Source organism: Microtus ochrogaster, linkage group LG3 (assembly GCF_000317375.1).
Source record: "Microtus ochrogaster isolate Prairie Vole_2 linkage group LG3, MicOch1.0, whole genome shotgun sequence".
Taxonomy (NCBI): Eukaryota; Metazoa; Chordata; class Mammalia; order Rodentia; family Cricetidae; genus Microtus; species Microtus ochrogaster.
The window spans coordinates 37,980,558-38,006,991 of NC_022029.1; the positions used below are offsets into that span (position 1 = coordinate 37,980,558).

Here is a 26,434-nt window from a genome sequence, read left to right on the forward strand (position 1 = left end):
ACATACACACACACACTCACACACACAGACACACACACACACACTCATACACACAGGCGCAAATGCATACAGGGAGATAGATAAAAAGAGACACAGAGATTAACAGAAAGAGAGACTGTGGTATAAATCACATAAATACACATGGATATATAAATATATGTACCTGCCAAAATAAATAAGATACAGAACAAATAGATTATCCTTAAAATATCCTCTAGTACTGATTATAGCTGTCATAGAATTATAGCTACTGTCTAGTCTTCTACAACTGAATGGTAACAGAATACAAGAGAATCTGGAGCAGGACAAGAAACAAGGAAGCCTGATTCAACACATCTGTGGGGAGAGGAAGCAACCGCAGGAAACACAGCAACTCTCTCCCATTGTCAGACGGTCAGCCCTATTGTTAAGGCTGGGATTCTAGAAGATGTGTCTATAAGCAAGGGCACGCCATGAAGACTGATATCAGGGTTGATGAAAAGGTACAGTCAACGATCTGATAGGCAGAGAGGTGTGATGCTTGGTTCTCTAGAAGCAAGGAGCCAAGGGCAGAGAAATGGAGCAAATATTCTCATGCAGGTGTTCTTTGCAGAAGACAAAGTGACCAGATGAAGGTATAGGACAATGAAACCTGGGCTACCCCTGTGAGGTGACACCTGTGAGCTGGCATGTTAACGGTCACTTCCGAAGGGCACAAAGATGGTTACCAAACAGGTCATTCACTTGCTAAATCAAGAAAGTCTGGGGAGCCCCAACAACATCCACAGATGTGTGATGAGACAGACAGATTGCCTGTTCTGTCTGTCTGTCCCTACAGAATGAACGAGAGACAGCCGTGTCAGAGGCGCATCCGCAGGGCTGCGGGAGTTAACAGCACAAGCTAAGCATTCACAGAGAACATCACCTGCCATAAATCACGCTGCAGCTCGGCCAGAAGGAAGAGGTCTGCTTGTCCACTGGCTCGGGATTAACAGAAAAAACCACTGGCTGGGTGCTAACAGGACGGATGGGAAGCACTTCAAAGAGATTTAAGCACACGGAACTTTCCCCGTGCCTTCCCTTGTATTCTATTTATAAAGTCTGTATGTGAGGATGCTTACTCTAGCCTTACTGTCTCCACCTCCAACACCCAGGAGCGGTGTTCTGACAGTGTGGGCAGAATGTGAACACACAGAATAATAAAGACTATTAACACTTGATGCATAATCACTGTTACTGGTTTCATTCTAGAGTCATAGAACTGAGGCCCACGGTGACCACGAGCCTTCCCTGGTTACACAGCAAGAAGGATCAACCAACCCTCATCTGGCATCGTTTCGGCTGAGGTTTTTCCTAATCACCCAGCTATGCTACCAGTGTTTTTTTTTCAGTGCAAATCAAAGCAACAAAACACAGGGCCACGTGACTGGAAAATACAAGGTCACAATTCAAGTATGATTCAACTTTAGCAGGACTTCTTTGTGGGAGGAGGGACCTAAGAGCAGGAAGGGGACATCCCAAAGCCTGGGTTCTCACAGGTGGTAGTCACTGCCAGTTTCTGGGTGTGCAATGGTATGCTTGTTTAACTGTCTCTACTTTCATCCATGCATGGACAGTGGTTGTGGTTTATGCAACTACTTTTTTTCCCCCCTGAAAATTCCACTAGAGAAGCATGGCTCAGGTTTTCTGCTCTCCTAGCATCTCAATTTAATAAACATCAAGCTGTCTTGTGAAGGGTGAAGGTAAGAGGCAGGTCCTGCTCAAGGAACTTATGACATGTGAGTCCTTTTCTCTAAAGCCAGGAAGGTCAGGTGTAAAACTGGCCAATGCTAATCCCAAACAGTGATCTAAGATACTCTCTAACTAGAGACACCCTGGGCTGGAAGAACAACGTCTTTTCTATTTCTAATTGTGCTAGCTTCCACGGATTTTCCGTGAGAATATCTCCTGACAGCAATGGGCACGGGTCACTGGAGAACAGAAAGTATGTAACGGGCTACAGTCCCCTCTCTTTCCCCCTGAAATCCCCAAACTGAACTTTTGACACATTCTATCCTATGGTCTGTTACCGAAACTGTGAGGTTTTCTGTGACAGTGTGATGCTTCCCTCCCTAATTTTCTCAGCTGCACAGCACTAAGCAAGTCCCCTCTCGGAGTGACCCTCAGCATGTCCCTAGGTACGCTCTCTGCCCCAACTGGCAGAATGAGCTAGGCTGGCCCTCCCTCCTCCTCCTGCTGCACAAATGAACACTCTCTGAGAACAAGAGAAACCCCACGTACCATTAACACATTCAAAGACATCACAGCACTTTCCGGGTGTCCCATCTCCACGAGAGACTATGCGGGGAGTAGATCCCACCTCACAAACGGGAAAACCACATAAGCCAGAGAGACACTCGCATCTGAAACCAAAGAAAAGGGAAGGAAAACCCCATGAATAAATAACAACACAGACGTTGGGAGACCCCCAAACAAAGTGACAAGTACCTGGGCTACATGATACAACCTGGTTGTCTGGTACAGTGAAGGAATGTGGGGAGGGCTGTATGAGCAGTAAGCCACTTCCCAAACAACTACCGCTCATATCCTACCTAGTCAGCCCCACTTTAACCCTGCCCATCTCGGGAGACACATTTCACCTCATTTCTTAGCTCCCCACGTTGGTACTCACTGTAACATTTTCAATGATGCAGGGCCATTTTTACACATGCTCATTATGTTGGTCAGGGATGCTAACAGTGAATGAGTGGTCCCTCTGTTAAGGAGCCCCAGACTACAGCCTTGTTTCCAGGGATGGGTAGGCATTCTCTATAGGGTTTTATCTCTCCCCACCCCATAATTAAATTATGGGCTTTCCAGTCATTCCTTGTCAGTACGATCATCTCTAGGAATGCAGTCATCTTGAGCAATATTTATGTTTGTGTGCCATACATAGAACAGATTGAAATCTGAACTTTCTACACACAGCGGGCATGAGGTTTAGGCAAATAAACTTTGTTGACAGTTGTCCTGTAAGTAGAAAGTTTTAATTTCTTAGATTCTGAGCTATCACATGTGCATGCATCTCCGCATGCAGGAATGAGATATTTTATGAGTTATAAGTTCTGGCTGCTCTTGACTTTAATTCTGTTGTGAAATCTGCAGGAGCCGATAAGCAGAGGTAAGTGAAGAAAACAGAGGAGAGACCAAACTGGCTTCTCAGAGGCAATGAAATAAGACACTGGGAAAGAGATGCTCGGGCAGCTGAGTACACTTGTAGTAATGGGAAGTAGCTGCTAGCCTCTGGTCCTGAGGACTCCGCTGGGAGCAGACTATGGGTTACATAGTGATGGAGTGAGATGCCAGCCTGAGAGGAGAAAATAAAGGCATCCTTAAGAGGAAGATGCTGAAGGAAATGTGCGGGTTCTCATTTAAAGTGGAAGTGTTGTTCTGATCAGGGGAGGGGCCATTCACATCAAGAACTATTAACAGATTCATTAATTCTGTTTTTCCCCCTTTCTTGCCTAAGTGATTGGTTTGATCTATTGTTTGAAACTTCAATAAATCACAAATATGCTTATAGTCCTCAAGTATCTCAATAATCAGGCCGAGAATTTCAATGACATTTTCAATTAGCCGGGGAACTAAAAAATGTAAATGACGTTAAAGTTTGCACCAAAGACCATTATAAGCCACTGGAAAGACGTGAATGAAACCTGCCCCCACCACTTCTCTTTTGGTTCTTCCCCGCGTGACGACGGTTAGATTCCTGGGAGAGCGGGAATGAAAACCACATTAAGGTTTTCTACAATCATATTTCCGCCCACCATTTAAGATAAATGCCTGCTTGTTTGGCGTGTGGAGTTCTGGATTCCTGCAGGACAACTCCCTTCTAGGGCTGTGTACTGCGAGCTGGTGTTTTAGCATTGAGTGCCTCGCCACTAGAGTTTTAGGCGTGCAGTCAAACCGCTACAATCGTACAGCTTGGTGTATTGCTTACATTACTGCACGTGACACATCCTAGTGACAGCACCCCATAGGAATAGCTGTTTCTACCACTTCTTCTAGAATCTAGAATCACATTCTGCCTGCTCATGTGTTACAATCACTCTTAAACGCCAGGCAGCACACGTACGCCCAAGAGGTACGCTCTTCGGCTGTTGTTCTTCAACACTTCCGTGCTCTTTCTGTCCAAACACACTGTGCACTTCTCTGCTAGACTCGCTGCTGCCGAACTCTGGGAAATCACATCACACCAAAAGTCATTCTAACATTGCCCTGTATCTGCCACATTCCCCAATGTTCCAGTGCCCCTATTATTATCCTCAGAGACCCATGTCGGCACCATGAAGATGAACCAAAAACTCTCAAAAGTGCTTAGTAACCCACTTAGAAAAGGAAGGACCCTTTCCTCCTCCCAAGTTTACCACCGAGCCTAAATGGTTGACTGGCAAAGAAGCACCATGTCTGCAGACTGGTGCATCCTTGGTTCCTGGTCCTCTTACCTACCCTGCCTCCCTACCTAATGCCATCCGTCCCTTGACTTCGACAGATTCCTCTGAACCTAAAATCAACACTTTAATGGATGACCTGAGGACGGAATCAGAAAAGGTGAACATCCGGGCTAAGGCCTGCTACATCTTATCATCTGTTAGGCTCCCGTCGTACAAATACGCCTTTGCTTTGTTTTATTTTGATAGGCTGAAAATGGCCCAATAGCAATTTCATACAGTTTAACACAATTTCCACAGACCGTCTATTGACAGGTCTTCTTCCTTGTTCATTCGGTAACGACTGTAGACCCCTTGTTGACCTACCCTATACAGACAGCTATATCCCTACTCTCCGTGCTTTTCACTGGAAGAAACATGACTTTCTCAGGAGTCACTTGGAGGAAACGCTGAGCTACAGAACAGCCTAAGCACAGAGAATGTACTTTGTCCTCGCTACCTCCCTTCTTTTCATTTTATCCTCCCCCCCCCCCACCGCCAGTCTTCCTTCCCTCTACCCCATTCCTGGGTAAGAGCAAGCAAGGCAAAAGAGAAAACAGATGGATTAAGAAACTAACAGGAGACAGATGCTTAAGGGGGTTGATGTCATCACTCACCCCTCCCCAGTTTCCTGCGCTGTTTGCCCTCATTCCAGCCACGCCACACCCAGCCCACAGCTTTGTTCCTGCACTCACTTCCACAGCCAACAATCTTCACCTCATCCCACTTATCAGTGTCTCGGGGTAGCACTCATCACCCGGAGGGCCACATACCTTTCCTTCCAACTCTCTCCCCCAGCGTTTCCCTAAAACAGCGCTCGCTCCCTGCTCCTGCTCCGGGCAGACACTTGCTCTACCGTTCACTCCTGCTGCCTCCTGAGTGTCCTGTTCTAGCCCCCGGGTCTGGCCGCGAACACCTGAACACACCTGTCTGGAGCCCTTCTCTCCCTCTGTTTGGGTCACATGCTCTTTTTGCGCCTGTTATGTAGAGCTGGTATAGAAAAGGAGACGGGGTTGGAAAGAAAGGAAGGATGAATGCTATTAGCTAGTTTAACAAATCAGAGGCAACAGCAAGGGAAACCCAGGCAGAGACCCTAGTTGTTCAACTCAGCTAGTCCCCTTCAGACAGAGCGGTGTGAGGATCCTCTGAGCAGCAAGCCTCTGCCCTAGGAGATGGAAGTCATCACACAGCACGGACCCCTTCTAAAATACAGACTCCTGCTCACTGCTCTTCTATTTGCGAGGCTGTGCAGTCACTGCTGCTGCCCTTTTCTTTACCCCAAACAGAAACCCTGCACCATACAGCAGCCTTTCCCTGGCTTCTCCCGACTCTGGCCCTGGCAACTACAAATGTAAGTTAGACCTCTGTGTGCTTGACCGCTGTATGCAGTTCATATAAATGGAATCATAAAAGAAGAGAATTAAGGACATTGTATTTTTTTTTTTAAGTTTCAAAGAAGCACTAATCTGTACCTGCAATTTGCCGAGGTAGCAGAGAATCCTCTAATGCCATCCTTGATATTAAGATAGTAATCAATCAAAACATCCTGTTAATAAATTTTTGCATAATGTAATCACAGCTGCGGTCAGGTGGGACTTGGTTAAGAGGGCCCTGCTCTCCTCTCCCCAGAGTAGGTAATTGATTCATTCAGTTTAGTGGGCATCCTGAGGGCCTATGAGCAATGGTGAACAGAACTGAGACATCACATACACCCCTAGAGGGCACCCACTTCCTTAGGAGGCTCACATTGCTGGGTAGCTGGCTAAAGAGCAGAGTACACATTTCCTCTTCACCTGTATGTATTTTGCTTCGGGGACTATAAACACAGTCCCAGGCAGTGTGGAAGCTTCCAGACATAGCTTACTGGGTGTGTGCAAGCTTGGCCTCTGCCTATCTTGTAGCTTCCACGCTCCACCAGAGGCTCTGCTCATTCACACTCTGGCGCCAATGCCAGTCTTCCGTTCACTGAATGTAACAGTCAGTCCCACAGATGCCCACTCATGCCTGCCTCTCCTTTGGCTCCTGGTGAAGACCCCAGAGCCCTTAGGACCACACACCCAAAAGGCTTTCTCCGGAATTAATTTTCCATCTTCTGACTTTTAACATTATACAGGCAGGGCCCCTGACTCTTGCAGTGTACCTGCTTATTCTACTAAATCAAAATCATACTGATTCTCCCATGTGTTTCTCTAGCAAAAAAGGGGATGTCTTATAAAAGAAGACAATATGCAACAAATACAACCAACAAAAATCTGGAGCCAGCATTTTCTTTATTAGAGCTTAGAGCATGTACTGTCTTTCTATAAAGATTATTTTTTTTTAACATTTACTTAGTGTGTGCGTATATGCATGTATATGTGTGTCTCTGTGTGTGCGTCTGTGTTGTACATCATATCTGGAAATGGGAGAAGAACTTTTGGAAGTCAGTTCCCCCATCCTTCTTGGGGGTTCTGGTGACTGAATGAAGGTCGCTAGGCTCAGTGGCAAGCACCTTTTATGTATGGCATCATCTTGTTGGCCCCACATTGTTTCTTATACATGACGAATGGGGAACGTAGAGGTGAGGCTTCCCAGATCAGTATGTGAGACAGACAATGGAATCTGCTTACAGAACAGGTTCTGGGGAACTGCCCTTGAGGACCAGTCAGAGGAGGAACTTCAGAACCTGCAAGACACATGCTCTCCAGGAACAACCTTCTAGGACTTTTAAGCCCACATGTGCAGAGGCTGGGTCACCAGGGTGTAAATTTTCTTCCCACTTGAGAAGACCAAGTTCGTCTTAACATTTTAATGGGGATTATAATCGTCTGTATGCTGTCAATCATTCACAAAGGCTCCTCCTGTTATTTACTTAACTTTCCCCACCGGAAAATGTGAAAACATTAGCAACCCACTCCAATCTTTGGAAGGTTGGTTTGCTCACCCATAAAGTAAGACACATGCTCATAAAGTATTCTTCTAAATTTGAAACCCCATGATCCTACCACCACCATTACCGTCCCCATCGATGTGACCACCCAATCCAGGACTTTTCTACTGCATCTTACCGGCTGATACCCAGTCACATCACCTCTGCATCTGATTGCTTCTCTTCCTTCTTGCTCTCCTTGAATTCCAACCTTCAGACCTGGCTCACTATGTCCCCTGACCTCACTTTCCTCATAATTTTACCTGGGAGGCAGGTAACAGTTGCATATTTATTTGTACATACTATATATACAAATAAATATAATATATAAACATATATTATATTTCACGAAAAGAAACAGCATGCTAAATGTTGGGGTTCTGTTATCATAGAGCAGATTTGGGACCTGACTTTAAACTAGGCTAAAGAATCGATGTGTGTTTTTCTGTTTACCAGAATGAAGAGAGAAACTTCAAAGGACACTAAATAAGAGGGATGAGCATTGAATCTGGGGAAAGGGATCCTCTGACACCCACACAGCCCTCTTGAAAAACATAGGAGTGTCTCAGAAATGTGCCCTGCGGTGGGCACTGGCTGGCACACAGACAGCAAGCATTATCCTAACAACCCTCCATAGGAACATCTCTCCAGAGGAAGACACGGGAGACTGCACGCCATAGACATCCCATCTTTCCCAACACAGACACTTATCCTTCGATCCATGTCCTCCAGCAAAAACAAGTCCAAATTGTGGAATATTCTAGAAAACAGTTCATCCAATAGTGGCTTTATTCCACATCTGAAACACCTGCTTGAGCCCTGGAATGTGGAGACATCCCCTGTCTGCAACCAAAGGCAGGGGTTTCCCTTGGTCAGGGAACAGGGGAAAGGAAGCATTTAAGTACTTATAAAGTACAGGTACTAAGTACTCCCTGCTAAGGCTGTACAGGCTGTTAATGAAATAGCTTGTCAAGAATGGAAAAGATGCCACACAAAACACAATGCTCTTCCATTAAAAGCAGCTTCATCATTAATGAAATTTAAAGCTCTACCGTTCTGTGGTTTCATTTTCTTCCTTGTTCCAGGAATATGTACATTTAAAACATGACTGTAAATAAAACATCCCAAAGAAGGAGATTTGACATGGAACGGTTCAACTACCACTTTGGAAAATGGTTAGCTAGCTCCCTATGGGAGTGCCTCAAGCTTGAATTTCCCTCCTGTCTCTCCCTAGGAGATTTACCGCTCCCTGGAGAACTACTGACCCTACTTCACCCTTCCTCCAGCTAATCCCGGTATGAGCTCCTTGACTCTTCATCACTAGTCACAGCCAGCAGCAGAGGATCCGTCCCTGCTGTCTATCAGTGGTCCCTCCCCAGGACAGGGAGCTGCTCCAGCCTAACACGTAACTGCACATTCCTTATGACTCTGACCTCCGAGAAGGAGGGAAGCAACCGAGCTTTCTGTGAATGTTATGCTCTGCTTGTTTGTCTAGGAGGAAGAATGGATGGACGTGCTCGCAAGCACGGGAGATATAAACCCAAGACAATTAAGTAACTAGGACAGCTTCCCAATTCCTGGATCTCTCAAGAGACAATTATGACTTCCTTCTCAAAGATGCCAGGTGCCTAGGAAGCAGAAGGTGTGCAGCTGAAGGAAAATGGTACACACTTTAGGAACATACAAGCTTTAAGTAGACATTCTTCCCAGACCCCCACGGTAAGTCAGTACGGCGAGGATAAAGCAAAAATGCTTTCTACACACTACTACCCCGATGTGACTTTCTAATGAAGTCCAGGGGCAGGCTCCGATCTGGGCAGGAGCCAGACCAGAGGCAGGCAACAGCTGAAAATATTCCTTGGCCCTTGTTGAAAATGTTAGGGCGAGGATCCCACAGGCATTCCCAGCCACCTTGTCAAGCCCAGCTGTCTGACACTGAGATCCACTTCCTCAGATCTGAGAGAAGTCACTGGTGTATCCTTTCATGGTCTGGTAGGATAGGAAGAAGAGATATATAGAGGACCATTCAAGATAAGGAAAAAAGAAGAGAAACTGGCCTTGAAAGGGGGAATGGACACGAGAATACAATTTTTAAAAAAAAATTATTTACTTTATGTGTGTAGGTGTGTCTGAGTGTATGTCTATGCCCCCCACTGTGTGCAAGTCGGAGCTCACGGATGTCAGCAGAGGCCCCGGATCTCCTGAAACTTACAGACAGTTGCAAGCTGCCATGGGGGGTACTAGGAATTGGATCTAGGTCCTCTGCAAGAACAGGAAGTGCTCTTAGTTGCTGAGCCATCTCTCTGGGCTGGAGAATAAGTTTAAATGCAGCAATGTCAAGTATTTTCATCTCAAACCTGGGATCACCCATTGCACTAGAAATGGAGGCTCTGGAGCATGGAATCGGCTTGTCTACAAATATGTACTCAGTTTGTGATTATTTACTGAGGATACACATGCAAGCAGGCACGCAGCTAGTCAGATACTGGAAATGCCAGGAAGACTCAGTTTAGGGAAGCCCTGGATATGACAGCACAGTGGGGTGCAGGCTGCTGAACGCCTGCCCTGGAATACAAGCACAAGCACGGACCGATGACACCCGAACAGATCAACTGCTTTAAAACCTAAGCTCAGTTTCCACAGCTGTGGCTGCACACACTGCCTCGGGCATCTAGAGTCATCTGTACCCAGGCTGGCACTGAAGCAGATGACTGCAGACTTCCAACTGGATCCCAGGGAACAATCAACTCCAAGCCTCTCATTCTTGTCATCAGCGTGAAGTGGCAGAGGGAAGTCTCACATCCTCTGGAGAACACACGTGTGCCAGGGACTCATCTACGCACCAACCTGTCTTCCAACAGGAGATGAGGAGCCAATCTGGGCATCACCAAAAACTGCACCACGCAAACCTTTTACTACCTACCTGGCTCTTCCCTAACGATATCCTTCTGCCTCCAGAGAGACTGGGGACCTCCACACTCATTTCCTCCACTGTGGTGGCTGGGAGGGAAGTCAGCAAGGCTTTTCCATTCACACAAACGTTTCCTCCCTGTGGCTCTGATTCCCACCCAAGACACAGAGGCTTCCAGAAAGGGACACTGACTTAAAACAGTGTCATATTTGAGTTCTGGCTCCTTAGCAGCGATGTGACCATGGGAGTTTGGGCAGGTTATATAATCTACGTCTCAACTGGACCACATGGAAAATAGAGCTGGTTAAAGTTTCCATATGTCATATGACTGCCATGTGGATTAATTGGGACTGACGCATGAGAAACGTCTAGCACCGTGGCTGAAACATGAAAACACTCAACACCTGTTCTCTTATTTATGCCATTTAGGAGGCTTTGGGGTGATGCAGAGGAAGCACTTTCAATGCTCTGACCTCTCACAGTCCCTGAAGATCCAGGGTCCCTGCTTCTGCCCCTGTCCCACGTAAGTAACTCAACCCTATCAATAAAGTCTTTGAAGTCACACAGCCCACCTGCACATGACAACAGGCCACTTTCCAAGTTCTCCACACTCACTCTGTGAAGCTGTCTACTCCATGATTTTGCCAGTTTCTCCCAAGCCTCAGCCTCCTTCTGACCGGCTCTCTTTAACACATGAGCCTCCTCCCTGCCTGTGGCGCTCCAGTGGAAGCCACCCTAAGCTAATCTTTCTAACATTTTTACATTTCCTGACCCCTTTCCCCCTCCTGCATTGGGTCTTTCAGAGGGAACTCCTCAGTTATATCAGTCAGGGACAAGGAGCCTGGAAATCAGTGTGAGTCCAGAAGAAGAAGGAAGGACAGAGCAGACAGCTCAGTATGCTTCCCTCTAAGAGGTACCACTCCCATCCTGGGCAGAAACACACCCGTGTTCAGAAGAAGCTTGTCTTTTTTGCAAAACAGGTCAGTTTAAAGATGTTGGCCATTACTATAAATGGGGCAAAGGATGTAATCTCAAGAAATGAAACACTTCTCAGGGGTGAAATGGGTCCCAAGGATGCCCGTTGCAAACCGGGACTCCACCTAGTGAGCACCTTTGTGCCGAAGGCTGCTGGAGAGAGTGCACTCCTTGCAGAAGCCATTCTGCCTGTGAGCCCAGCCCTTCGGTTATGTGGTAAAAGTATGTGGCGGGTGCCTGACAGCAGAGGCAGTGGGAGGAAGGCTGTAAGAAGTCCCGGATTGTGTACAAGTCATCAAGTATGAGAGAGGGCACAGAATAAGACATTCTAGGTACAGAAGAACCTGGTGGGTTTGCAAGAACAAGAAACAATCTTTGCAGCACGTGTCAAGATGAGGACAGGACATTATTATCAATGGTTTGGCAGCCGATATGGAGGAGAGGCAGGCGAAGGCTGGATAACAAGGGATCTGCCTACTATCCTAAGAAGCATTGCTCCCTGGAAGAGGAAAGCAAAGAGAAATCCTAAAACAAGTGATGTAGTCTGGCCATGGGGTGGCTATCTGAAGAGGGGGTCCATTCCATTTCTCTTAAGTCATGAAGATACATGAGATTAGTACAAATGTTTTCGGCTCCAAGACACATTTAAAAACAGAAAAGTCAAAGACTCTAATAGCCTAGAATGCCCTTTCGTCTTTCTCCATCCCATGAACTCTGACTCATTCCCAAAGACTCAGCTCAAAAGTGAAATCTGACAGTTTTCCAAATAGGAATTAGTATCTCTTTGTCCCATAAGCTTCTCCTTATTTTGCACATTTCAACTTCTAAAACAAGCAACACTTAAAACTACAGTGATTTATTCGCATTTGCCTCCCCATAAACTAAAGGCTCCTTGATCTCACAGACATTTATTCCTTCCAGGTACACGACGAACATTCCAAGAATCTGTTTCCTGAACAAGCCAAAACTATGGGATTTGGGGTGCCGGGGCTTGCCGCAGATTACCTAGAGAATGGATGTAAGCTTTTATTTATCTGTCTTAGAAGGTGATGCGAGGGAAACACACACAGGTGGGTCATGGCCCTCAAAGGGTGTAGAGGTTAGCCCAGTCTATCCTGCTTTATTTATGTTTTCAGTCACCCCTTTTCAAATGGAAAGTTCTAGAAATAAACAACCACAAGTCATAAATAACACTGTGCATGTATCTGGTGGTTTGAGAAAGGGTTATACTCTACAAACTCAAACTGGCCTCAAATTTATGGTAATTCTTTTGTCTCACTCTCCAAGTCCTGGGATTATAGGTCTAAGCCACCGTGACCAGCATGAATAATTTTTATTACAGTATGTTACTATAATTGCTATAGTTTTATTTATGAGTATCTTCTTGTGCCTTTATTATGGGTCTACATGCATAGTAGAAAACTGGATTTAGCCTCATGTGAAATTCCAGGCATTCATGAAGACTCTGGAACAGGTTTGCCAAGGACAAGAAGGGACAGATGTAACTAATGACTTAGGCTAATCGTAATAGGCCTCCCCAATCCATACAAGGCTGGGAAAGGATAATGTGAAAAGCTTTTGCCTGCATGGTCTGTTCCCAAGAGGCTAACTCAGAAAGGCCAAGGGAATCCAGCCATCTCTGCCTCCAGGGTTCCAAGCTCAGTTGTTCAGTGTCTACCAGGCAGGCAAGACCTCGAACCTCTACAAGCTTTCAAACACAGTGAGTGCCGCCACTACCTCTGACCACCGCGAAGGGTGCCAAGTGGGTAAAATGTGCTCTACGAAATTCTAGGCTTCTTTTAGTCTTTCCCAGAGAGGTAATGTATTACATTCGTTTGTTAGATCCCTAAAAACTTCAAAAAGCTTTATTTTCCCCTGTAGAGTTGTTCAGAGCAGTTCTTTTATTTTCTGGATGATGGATGGATGGAGAAAGTCGTCAAGCTTAACATTATTCTTGCTGTGGATTCTCCATTTGGGCTTCACCAAAGGCTCCACAGATTCACTTGTTCCCCTCAGTTGTGATGTCTGGACCACTTGGAACAGACACAAGCCAATGAGTGATGCGGCCTTGTTTGTTTTCAGGGTCAACACAAAAACAAACACTAGGTCCTGGGTCAAGTTCGTGGAGGAGCACACAGGGCACACAGCCCTGATATGGAAAGTGTGAAGGCTCACACAGCTGAAGCACATGACTGACAAGCCAAGCGCCTTACTGGGGAGATACTTCATCTCTAATGGGTTAGGGCTTTAACTTCTAGGAAAGCGTATTTTCTTCAGTCTGAGATCAGTCCAATAATAACATGGAATTCTTACAATTATTTTGTTTAAAAAAAACATCAGAATTTAATATAGACTCTGGCTTTTTAGTCATGAGTTGATTTGCTCTTTTGGACCAAAAATTACTATGACAGAGGGCAACAGAATCAATGTTCTTTCCTAAGCTGAGAAAGAAGAGCTTTAAATACACTTAAATATACTTGCAATCTTTTTCTTCTTTTGCATGTGTTTAAAAACAAGGAGAATGCTACTGACATAGCATGTCACGAGTCAGGAATGCTTTAAATGCACATGTTAATGCATGTTTTACATACTGTATAATTTACTCTCAAAAAGCAGCTGGAGGAATTATTTAAAAAAGAATGACACTCCATACCTCAAAGAAGAACTGAATTTTTCTTTTTTAAAAAAGAGAGAGCTGTTTACCAACAGACTGATCTTAAAAAAATATAGAAAGATAGTTCCATATTTGTTGAGATGGGAGCATAAAACAGATGGACATGATAATTTATTACAAGACACTTAATTTGATAAAGGTTTCTTGGAACTGAATGTTCAGGGACAATTTCTACTGCAGCTTAAGTTGGCATGAGAAAAGCAACTTAATTACCCTGTACAACATTAACAGCCATAAGGTCTCCAACAGATATGACCTGATGATCTGGGCTAACCAAGGCTGTTTCACAAAGGCCAAAGAAGAGATCTCTGAGTTCCAAGCATGAAAAACAGAAGAGGTCCTAACTCCCCAGGAAGACCAGCTTTAACATGTCTATCTGGGTGGAGTGGGTGTGTTCTGTTGATAGCCCCTGACCCAGCACTCCCACCTTAACAGGAGGCTAAACACCCCAGAGACTGAAAAGGTGGGTCTCTGGAGATAAGAACTGTTTAGGAAAACTTTGAGAAGCTCAACTCACTCCCCCAGGATCCGAACTTTAGCAGACGGAATGCTGAGTGACCCCGACACTCTCTCAGCTACAACTGCACTCAACAGTAAGCTAATCTACGTCGTTTTCAGTAGGAATTGAAGCATATTATTTAAGATTGGAACTAGGGCAAATAAGAAGAATCAACAGTAAGTATTCCCCATCATTTTCTATGTGAGTGTCTCTTAGAGTTCTCCGGCTTCTTGGTCTAGGTGTAAAGGTGGCACCCGCCTGGACTCAGTTTTTGTTACGTGGTGGAAAACTAGTCTACAATGGGGCATTTCCCTTGAGGGCGGGCTATTGATGGTCTGTGCCTCTATCAGATGGCCTTCCAGAGACCCAGAGCCTTCTGCACAGTCACCAGTGATACTCAGAAACTGCTGAGCCCTTTCCTTTCAGTAAGCACCACACCCTACGGCAAGCCCAGCGTTCTGTTCCCTCAATGAGTCTCTGTTGAACTCAGCATTTTCGAATTGGTACACCTTGTTTTCACTCACTGCAGCTATGCGGTCAGATTAATTTTTATTAACTTACATGCTTCTGAGGGGAAGGAGCACCCTGCCAAGGATTCCATTCGGCTGGCCTCATCTGGGATGAGTCCACTTCAGGCTGCGAATTCTGGAACTCCACAACGCTCCTTCCCCAAACATCTTTATCGACTCCCAAACACAGTGTGTTAGCAACCTGTGAGAATTCTATTAGCATCTCACAACCAAGCACTAGCAATAATGGATTTTTCTCACAAGTGCAAAGAAATTGGGATTGCAGAGGTGGGGACACCTTAGATTTCTGAGCGGAAGCAGCTGGGGGCAAATACATAGATCTGGTCTTAAGGAAAGGCATTTCAAGACCTTCATTCTGGCCAGGGCTGTGCTATCATGTGTGTGCTATCGTATCTTTGCTTTAATCTAATTTCCCTTCCTGATGTGTGGAACTGTTCTGACAGTACAGCATGGGGCTGGGAAACTGTCTTAGATATCAGTCGGTGTTTCAGAGGATAAAAGTCAAACTGAGGCTCAAACGAGGGAGAAAAATGAGCCCTTCACATAGCATATTTATTTTAAGTAATATAATGAGCTAATTACAAAATTAGTAACAGAGGACATAAAACTCTCCTAAAATATAATTGTGACACACACACACACACACATACACACACAACTAAATGTGAAATACAGAGGTATTAAGAACACACAGCTGAATGAAGGGTGACAGAGAGGAGAGATGAGTAGTTGGAAACTCAGTAGAAATGAGTCTTCAGAGAAGGGAAACAATGTGCACCTGGGTCCAGGGGGCGGCAGGCATCCCTGCTCAGCACACATGGGGAGTATGTAAGGCACTGGGGACCGCACCCCCATACACACTGGAGTCCTTCCCACAGCACACATACCAAGGCAGCTGACAGAGAAGGCCGCATTCCATTGTCGACTAGCAATTTAATACAGTCAATCCTTATTTGTAGATTCAGCCTTTGGCCAGATGTCGTCCACCCCCTTTCCTTAGGAACCGTCTCCTCATCGACGTCAAAAGAATATGTAGCTAGCAGTAATCAGTGAGCCGTCTATCAAACACACGACCACCCACTTCACCTGCTTACCCACAGCTTTCTGTTCTGTATCTGACCACCAAGGCACGAAGAACTAGCCTAGTAGTTTGCGTGTTTCATTTTGCCTTTTCTAAGAAAATGCAAGGATAAAAAAGCAGCCATCTTTCTCCAGTGACTTCACTGGACTGTCCCCTTCTCCTAGCACCATGTGACCCTACTTATTGCTTCATTATCTTCCCGAGTCCTGGAATTTTGAGGGCTTTCTTTTCCTCTTGCTTTCTCTTAAGAAGTTCCTAACACAAACTTCTTGGGTTTCATCCGATTGAGAAGATTTGGGAAAGTCAAAAATCTCAGAGGTGGAAGCTACTTTTAAGATCATGCAACCCACAATTTGGGAGGAAGAGAGGCAGGTGGATCTCTGAGTTCGAGGCCTGGCTGGTCGCTACAAGAGCTAGTTCCACGACAAGCACCAAAACTCGAACAAACAAACAAACAAAAAAATCACGCAACCCTTTCCCGCCTTCCATTTTGGCTCAGAGAACAAGAACGTGAGAAGTTTGCTCAACTCACACTGAGACAGACCCAGTTCCTGTGACATACCTAGCATCCTCCAGCTACCACGTGTCGTGCACAGGTGGGCACACATGCTCACTGACAACAATCACAAAGTAACGGTTGGGTCTCCCGAGTGCTTGGACAGGGGAAGGTATGGGCCTTGACAGTGACATGTGGTCCACAGGGGAACGGGGACACCGCACCTGGTGGCTCACCCTCATCCAGGCACTGGCCGCTGCTGCTCTAGGCAGGGAGCTTCCAGTTCCACACAAGTCGCCTGTGAGAACGGATCATGGTACAATTCTCTGATCGGGTTGACTGGCAAGATTCAGTTTAATCCATTGATCTTTACTTCATTTCTCATGTGATGAATATATCCCCATTTTTTTTTTTGGTGAAAACAGGAGTCATTTATTAACATTTTTGCCAAGAAAATCTAAAATTTTTAATTACCTTAGAACTGAAAAAAAGTAGAACTTATAAATCTTGAGCTAAAAATAAAAACAAGATTTTTGGATACAGCGTCTCAGAAAGTAAAAGATCTCAATGCTCTGGATCTTGGTTCTGGAAGAGAGTCAGGCCCTTTGGTCAAGAGAGAAGCAGGAGCCAAAGGGAGCTTGGGAACCTGGCTTTCGCAGCATACACAACCCAAGACAAAGCTATTTTAAGTTTCTGGATATCATAAACAATGACTTAATTTATTTTGAACTCAAAATAACTGGCTTGGATTTTTTTTCTCAATAACTTTTAAGAAAAACATATTTATAGACAGAAATTGATAAGATAATGTTTCAGAAAGAAGCGTTTATGACAACTCTCATTAAATTTAGAATGAGTGACTATCATTCATCTTCTCAATAAACATACAAAAATATCAGAAGGCACGGAATATTCTAAATAGCAATTCAGTTAACTTCCAGTAAGGTGCAGTGGAATCACTGCCGCAGATTTTAACAATTTAATGTCCTGTTAACTGAAAAATGATATTGGCAAAGTGAAAGCTCTATGAAAGAAGGTGTAGACACTGGAGCCGGCAATGTACCCTTAGAGTAGGAAAACAAACAACAGACAGTGACCTGGAAGCTATCTCGACAGACATCCAGCTGGGCTAAAGGTTAGGCTTGGCAGCAGAACATGGACGCACACAGTGTTTCTCAGGTACATCCAGCCTCCAGATACAGCAGGTAGATCCATTTCTCTCGGACAAGATGAATAGTGACGGAATTTTTCTATTTCACATCCTTTAAAGATTGCTTTTTGTTTTAAACATGGTCCTAGTTTTGGGAAATAGTTGTTTTGGCGTCCCCTCCCCAAACACCTCAATGACATTTTCTGCTGTCTGAGCGAGAAAAACCCAGTACTTCTTAAGGAGAGATGATCTGAGTTACAGTAACTGAAATGAGGTTTACAGCTGAGGTGGTACTTAGAGGCCTTGAACACGTGTCTGCGCTGAGACGAACTGTCAAGAGGGAGGGACAAAGTGATGAGGACGTAGCAAGTTTAACTATAAAGCTGCCTGAATTTCAGAAGACCCAGATGGCCAGAGCCAAAAGCACACTAGTTTTTAGAACAGGGTCACTCACCTGCAGGATTTCAGCAACTTTCTTCAACCAGAAAGTCAGGTCTAAAGGTCACCTATTTTTGTAAAATGCATACTGTGGTGGATTAAAAATGGCCATTCTTTGATGCTTCTTCCATCAAAAGGAAGACTCTACTCTGCTACTCTTTGGATAAGGGCTTATTCTGTGACCTGCTTCCACAAACACAAAGTGGCAGGAGCAGGGATGTCCACATCTGGGTCTCTAGAGATGCTTGCTGTGACACTTCCTCCTTCTGGCACACGTGAAGCAGTTCAGGATGGAAGATCAGACACAAGTTGTCCTTCAAGTCATGCCAGCGGGGTTCCCAAAACATAACCGGCACCCAGACCTATATGCCGAGAACTGCCTAGCCAGCACCAAGAACGGAGAAACAGAAGGTCTTTTGCTTTCTGTACTGCTCATGGGGATGGCAATGAAAAACTGAAATACATATTTGTCGCTAATTTGCACTTTGCTGATACAGACATAAGCTCACATCGCTGACTTAGCTCTCTATTTTAACAAGAACAAGAAAACATCACAAACACTACAGAAGAAGGAGCACAGGGATTTCGAAGATCCTGATTCGAAGACAGACTGGTCCTGCCCCTCATGCCAAGGAGCAGCTGCGGTTTTACAGAAGTCAGTCATTTTCTAGACTTCCATTTTCTAGACTGTAAATTCCATATGGTGATAGAGATGATAAAATGAGCAAAGGGTTGGTAATGATCAAGGTACGTGACACAGTTAAGATATGTCTGTTATTGCTGGCCCCACACTGTGTAAGGACAGCTTTTCCAGCTCTACAAAGACAGCATTTGCATCGATGTACACAACACATTGGTTGTTTCGTTGCAAATCCCCTGTGCATGGCAGCATCTGTACAGGCACACACCGTGCACACACTCACGGACACTATATGCACAAAGGGTCACAGCCCTATAAGACATTCTGTTTCTCCTTCTGTTACTGTGCGGTGGTGTTCAGACCCTGATTAAGGCCCCATATGTGAATTCTTATCTTTTTCTGTCTTCTCTTAGAAAGTGTGATAAGTTAGCTGCTGAAATCACGGAGTGGAAACAACAGAAAAGGGCTAAAAGGATTCAATGTGCCTGCAACTCTGCACCAGGTTGCAGAGTACAGATCCTCGGTCAATGGTTAATTCTTTCCCACGTGCGCATGATAGATATCTATCGCCTTCAGGATCCACGTGAAGAGAACAGAAATTGAATTTTTTGGGTCCTAAAGAGATAGCCAGGATGCTGCAAGAGGCCAGGGGCAGGCCAAGAAAGAAGTGCGTGTCAGTGGCAAAAGTGTTATCCACCCAGAGAGCGGAGTCCTTCCCTTGTAAGACCTCACTCGAATTTGATGAATCAGCGGAATAAAAGCAGGCCACTCAAGAGGAGACTCACAAGCTGAGCAGGAGCTCACACAGAAATGGGCGGCTGGGGGCCTGAGTCAAACAGCCTTGCTAGGAAGAGCTGGAAGGTCTTTATGAAAGAGAGCAAAGCCATAAGAGAAGTGGTTACTCTCAGTGAAAAGTAAATTTTTACTGCTGGACTTTCAGCTATTTTACCCTTCTCTGCCCTAAAAGACTCTCCTGCCTGAATTCTCTAACAACTGGCTTTGCTCTAAGTTCTTAGCCAAGGTCTTTACAAGCAGGTGATAAAGTCAAACAATCATGATAGTAATTTATATATTCCATCCTGGTTTCTGTTGCACAGGAAACATGTTTCTCTCATGAGAACAAAGGTTTCTCTTAAAATGCTATTACTATAAATTAGGCAATTTTCTTTTTATTTCTATTTTTATATGTTTGCTTGGGCTTTCATTCTTTGATCATAGTATAACCTACAAACTTCTTTAATAAGAGAGACCCTGGTTCATATGCGAAGCTATCCTCAACAGACTTAAGCAACAGACCGAGCACATATATTCTGCATTTACCAATATTAATGCGTACACACAGAGGAAATATGTCATAATTGCGGACCTCTAGAAACATTCTTCAGCTAGTGAGATAAGACTTTATGTATGCAGCAATTAAATAAAGGTGCAAGGTAATGCGTGATTAACTGACAGCAAGGAAAAGGATATTCTTGGAGTTCCCAGGGGGCAGGACAGGTATGACGTGAAAGATGAAGACCTTGTGGATAAAGTGGAATTTAATTGGAATCCTGCAGGATGAGTGGTATCAGAAAAGATGGACTGGAGAGATAAAGGTCAACTCATGCTGTGTTAGGGGAGGGCAGTGCTAGGAGGGAGCCATCGTTCTGTAGTCCTGGGGGGTAGGAGAGCTTAAGGAAGGGGTCTGGGAGCAAGTCAAGGCTTTTAAAGTGAGATGATGCATTATGAGCAATGGGAAGGGGATAAAGAAGCTACAAGTGTTCTTTCCACTCTTCCTTAACATATGCATTACCTTGGCTAAGCATGGGCTTGTTCGTTCATTCATTCATTCTTCATTCATTCATTCATTCATTCATAATATACTCTGGCCACATTATTCCCTTGTATTAGAGATCACAAATACCCACTTTTCTTTGAGAATCACAAAATAAAAAAGAAACATCTGAATGATTTCAATGTATTATAAACGTGTTAGGTAAACAGATGAATGAGGAGTTACAAGGGATCAGAAGGGCACACCAGAGACATCGAAGATCGAAAATACCTTCAAGAGAGGAAAACGGAATCCTCAAAAGACAGCAGATGCTGTCCAGGTCAAAGAAGAGAAACACTGTGTGGAGAGAGGTCCTGAGCATGAGAAGAGTCGGGGAGAGCACTGACTGGGCAGGAACAAAGGGTGAGTGTGTAGCAGGGAAGGGGACAAGCATGGGTCACTGGCTATCTAACACACGGGAAGGTAAGAGCTGTGAGAACGTAGTCCTCCCTGCAAATAATTGACAGCAGGACTTTGATGACTTCCTTTTCCGTGCTTCTGCGTTTGCACCATTTACCTTGGACCATTCTTCAGCAGAACGCCCAAGTCACAACTGCATTAATACAATAACACCCACCCTCAGGTTTCTGTTTACTAGAGTCGCAACAGAAAGCATCTGGTGCAACCTCTGTCCCAATGTAACATTTCTTCTAAGCACGGCTGGCAGGCAGCCATCCAGATGGGAAGACATCTACCCAGCGCCAGGAACTGGAGTCGGCCTCAGAAAGCAGCGTCGTGACTCACTGCTGAGTGTTATTAGTTGTGAGGTTTCCTCCTTAAGCTGAGATTTAGTGTTTTCCTACAGATCCTATACATTTTACCCAACAAGAGTGACTGGGAGAAAAAGTCCCCTGTACCTCCAACATACAAAAGGTGCTAATTAGAGCTGTAAAACTGAGTTCAAAGTTGTCCCGTTCCTTCACTCAACGACAGGCCTGCCTGGCTTTGACTAATTAGGTTCTCTGATACAATGAACCATCTCCCTTTTTATGAAGGCCTCTAAAGAACATTTGTGACTACTAGTATTGCTCCACTGTTTTTGCTGGTGATTGGCTGTACCTGTGTGTGCATGGGTGTTCACCCTTTGCACACAACATCACATAGATACAACATCCTAATGTCACAGGGAGGTGGCTATACCTCTTTAACACACCACTTTCACAGAAATCTTGGTTTTCCACTTCATGACACAGCATAGAGGACATGTCTGAAAGAATCCTAGGCTTCGGATAAGAAAAAGGCCAGGACACTAGAGACCTAATACATTTCGTTAACTGAAAGAAGAAAAAAGCAATTATGAAAACAAACTCTAAGTATCTTCTCTGATTACTGAAAAAGGAAACTTATTGTAGTGGTTCATCTAATCAACCTGATGGGATTGAGAAGGATCTAGATCAGTGTTCTCTATCTTCTTAATGCTCTGACCCTTTAATACAGGTCCTCATGTTGTGGTCACCCCCAACCACAAAATTATTTCATTGCTACTTCATAGCTGCAATTTTGCTGCTGTTACGAATCGTAATGTCAATACCTGACATGCAGGATAGCTGATATGTGACCTTCCAAGTGGGTTGTGAGCAACAGGTTGAGAACCCCTGGTCTAGGTCTGAGTGGGTCTGAGAGGGAGGTCACTGCCAGAGAGGGCTAAGTGGGGGAGCCTTGCCTTGAATATGGATGGTACTATCGCATAGGCTAGAGTCCAATGGAACAGATGGGAGAAGAGTATGGGGTTCCCTAATCAAAAACCCCTCTTCTCTACTCCCTGGATGCCATTTGGCGAACTGCCCTGAAATATCCTCCTCCTATTACAGAACCTCTGAGATCATGAGCCAAATCTCAAAGATTTGGTCAAAGCATAGAACCCCAACTAACACATGGTTATTTTAACTATGGGCTACCTATACTTACATATTCCTAATTCATAAAGTCATTCCTATAACCAAAACTACTCATGCAGTAAGTCTAAACGCTAAATGTCAAATGCCTGGTACTAGGAAGGGACTGGAGCAGAGGTTACAGATGGAACTAAATAAGGAAGGGTTTCAGCTCTTGGTATTCTATGCAGAACAGAAGTGGTAAGAAAGGAAATGTCTTTATTACAAAGACGACATAAAGGGCTAGAAAAGACGGAGGAGGTAGTGATGACAGAGAAGAGGTATCATGGGTAAGGGGAAGCAGACTGCAAACCCAGGTTCCCTGAAAGCAACATACTGTTGGCTAGCATCACTGTGATGCTCTGTAGAGCAACAACAGCAGAGCCGAGGGCTCTCGGGGTCTAGAGACCTCATTCAATAGCGTTCAATGGATGCCCTGTTACTGACGTTAAAATGATGGTGGCTTATCTCCTACAGCTAAAGGGAAATGTGTCTGGTACTCAAAATTACTGTTAAGAATTCAGACACCTTTTTGCCTCAATATGAAATGGGCCCTGGGAGATGTATGACTCCACATATCCAGACCCCTTCTGATGAGCTCTTTGAAGCAGTCAGTATTTCATAACATTGGGCACTTGGCTTACACACTCACAAGATCTGCTGCAAAGGATCAAATGGCGTGTCTTACTATCAGAGGCCTCGTTCTGCCTCTTAATCTGTGCACGGAGGGGAAAGCGTGCCTGCCTACTTCCTAGTCCTCCAAGTGCTTTCAGGAAGAGTCTTAATCCTTAAGATTAATGGCTTAACCTGATGACACCTGGCTTTGATGTGAGGAGAGACATATGTAAATAGCAAGTAATAGTAACAGTCCAGTGGTTTCTCCAGAGAAACAGGCAAGGATTGGGTTTCCCAAGGGAAAACAAGCTGCAGGCTAGAAAAACTGTCCAGGGGATGGTGCTAGCAAACAAGTCAGAAAGGAAACTTGAACCGGTGACAAACCAACCTTGCCGGTAGGGTACAGCAACCATCCGCTGTGAGCCGCACTTGAGTTTCGTAGCTGTCCAGGGGGCACACGGCCTGCTGGACAGGGGGGCACTCCACGGTGCTGCAGTCCACGCTGAAAACTGAAAGGGGCAAACAGAGAAGCACTGTTTATTGCGACATCTACTTGTATTTTGAATCCCCAAATGAAATAACGACTGTCAACAAATGTCCAAAGATTCCTTGCATCCCTGCAACCCAGAGGGCCCTTCTAGTGTTTTTCTGTCTGTCAATCAAACAGGGGACAAGAGTTAGGATGAGAACAGAGTGAGACCATGGAGTTACACGGATGGTGATGGACAGCGAGAAGAGTTTCTGACAGAGCAGTTCAAGAGATGGACAAGGGATCGCTTGGCCTGAAGCGTTTACCTAACAGGAAAACTAAAATTAAGAAAGAAAAATAAAAGGAAAAAAATTTTAAAAACTGATCAGTCATTAGAAACTTGCGAAGAAGACATCACTACAACCTAGATCTAGTCACAGACTACATTAGAAATGCTGGCACTGGGGTAAGGCTGTTAGATACACTGTAAAGCGAGAAACAGCTGCGACATGACAAGAATTCCAATACTGGCAAAGAAGGTGAGTAAACAGTCAAGTGACGGAGGGCATGCTTCGAAGCCAAGGCGGACGGGAGGGGCTGCCAAGGAAGAAAGCTGGGGCTGTTTCCTTATAAAACATCTGCCATTCGGATGTGTGTATTTATCCAAACGTAATTCTGTTTTATATATGTGTGCTTCTAAATGTACAACTTCCACGTGACACACGCATCTGCAAATGCGGCTTCCGATCGTCTCTTGGGCAGCGAAGCAGGGAGCTATAGCACCACAGTCTTCCCCAACAGCTTCCTCAAACATACATGAAGAAAATACAGATGGAAGAGAAAAGGGCTGGCTTACTCCATAATGGTGCTCATGCGCCAGGAAATTAGCCCTCCGCTCTTTGATTAGAGACCTGAAGTGAGACACTAGCAAAGTGAGACACTAGTGAAGCAGCAAGCCATCTGAGCACAAGTAACAATGCTCATCTTGGTGGGAGTGGAGAAGCCCTGGAGGAGGGGCCTGTTGCCCTCTGATGCAAAGGGGCGATGCTGCCCAGCCAGCTTGCGCATACCTGGTTTGCACTCAGAGAGGTCACAGCACTCTCCCGGCTTCCCTGAGGCTTTGGACACTAGAATGTTCAGGTATCCCGGCTGGCAGACTTTGCGCAGACAGCCCGCAGGGTCACACACGCAGCGGCTGGGTAAGGGACAACACTCCCCAGGAGGAGCATAGCCCTCGATCAGAACGGAATCTTCAGGGCAACGTGGAGAGAACTGGACTTCACAGCGGGCCTTGGAGCAATCTGGCTTCTCTTCTAAATGGGAGAGAAAGAATTTAGCTCATGCCCAGGGCAGTGTGGGGCACTTTTGTGGGAAGAACAGATCATCCCAAGTCTATTTACGATGCAAAGAGCAGGGGAACAAAAGAAGTCTGGTGAAAATCTCAACCATGGGAAATCTCTACCAAGAGCTGCCCGTGACACCAAAATACAGGTCATCCCTTGCTCATGGTGTACAGCCAACACCTACTACAAAGCTCAAGGGGACGCAAAGGGAAGGCCTCACGTGGCTCAGACTCAGGTCTAGACTAACTGTGAACCCAAGGGTCGTGAGGTTTCTTTCTTGATAGTGATATAGATTAAAAATCCAAACAGTGACAGAAACAAGCCCTGGCTGCTCCAGGGACTGAAGACAATATGAATGATACCAGACATGAAGAACTTGACCTCCAAATGGGCTTCGATGAAAGCAGCTGATTAAGATGTGCAATTTTATGACGTGGTAGCTGAACAAGACAATGAGCCACCCTTCTCCCGTCACTCTCCTACACGGCACGTCTGGCCCACGGGATGCACCTGTCCATGCAATGCCACCTGCTGACCCATGGAGACAGCTGGGTCTCAGAGATGGGGAAAGTAACAGTGGGCTTTACCCAGCAAGTGTAAGACTAAGCAGCGGAGTCCGAGCTCATCAAACTGGAGTCCTCAGGCTACGTTCTTGGTTTACGCTTTTAAGAGACCCACGGCCTCGAGGAAAAGACTCTGACAATCTAAAACTACTAAAGACGGTGACCTTTGAAGAGGGTCTGAGTGCTGGGAAGATGTTAGTGAAACAAAGCCACACTGTGCTGTAGTGACCACTTCTGCAACCTTTAACTGACGTTACTAAACTAAAACCCAGAGATGGCACCGCAGAACAGGATTGAAGTCAAGAGTTTCCTTATTCGTCTCTGTGTGCGTATACCAAAACAAACCAACCAACCTAAGGTAGAAAACGCAAGGAACCTGCCTAATCAGTGAAAAAGCAAGAGTCAAGGCACCGCTTACATTTCACTCAGCTCTAGATAAAACAGACGTAACTGGTCATTCCCGAGCCAAACCTGCTTCTTTCCGACTTCTCTCCCTCAAAAAGCCTCATGCAGCAGAGGTGAACCTGGAAGTCCTCATCCTTCTGCCTCCTCTTGCCAAGTGATGGGATGATACCTGGCTCTTCCTCTGCTCACTTTCCAATCTGGCTGCCTTCCCTTTCACTTTCCCGGTCACCTTCCTTAACTACGCGTCTAGCTAAAACACGTGCGAGGAGATTTCGCACGCTTAGAGTCCTAGAAAATGCATCCAGAACTATTTACTGAGTGCCAATTGATTTAGCCGTTTGGGATAACCGGGAGAGAGAGAACGGGGAGGGGGAGAGAGAAAGATTAAGATTGATTCTTGCTCTCATCAGGTCTATGAGGCAGTAAAGAGTGAGAGAAAAGCGATCGATATTATAAACAGCAACAGAGAGTGTTAAACGCTCTGGGAGACGGACAGAGTAAGGGAGCTAGGACTGCTGAGGAGGAGGGGCAGCTGCGAGGTGCAGAACAAGCGTGGAATGAGATGAGCGCTGCAGAGATACCCGGAGGAGCCTTCCAAGAAA

General features: G+C 45.3%; 1 protein-coding gene across 3 annotated transcripts in view; it reads right to left on the reverse strand.

Annotated features, from left to right (window-relative positions):
* Positions 1-26,434, reverse strand: part of Crim1 (cysteine rich transmembrane BMP regulator 1) — a 177,055-nt gene that overhangs the window by 70,866 nt on the left and 79,755 nt on the right. Inside the window, exons 3-5 of one of the 3 annotated variants that reach the window (XM_005360785.2) lie at positions 24,592-24,834; positions 23,441-23,561; positions 2,260-2,381 (exon numbers count right to left, since the gene is read on the reverse strand). The exons of 1 other annotated variant lie outside the window; for it this stretch is intronic. In XM_005360785.2, the coding sequence (XP_005360842.1) occupies positions 2,260-2,381; positions 23,441-23,561; positions 24,592-24,834 (486 nt within the window). The remainder of the gene's footprint in view (positions 1-2,259; positions 2,382-23,440; positions 23,562-24,591; positions 24,835-26,434) is intronic. One more of the 3 variants, XM_013351355.1, reaches the window with a different exon arrangement.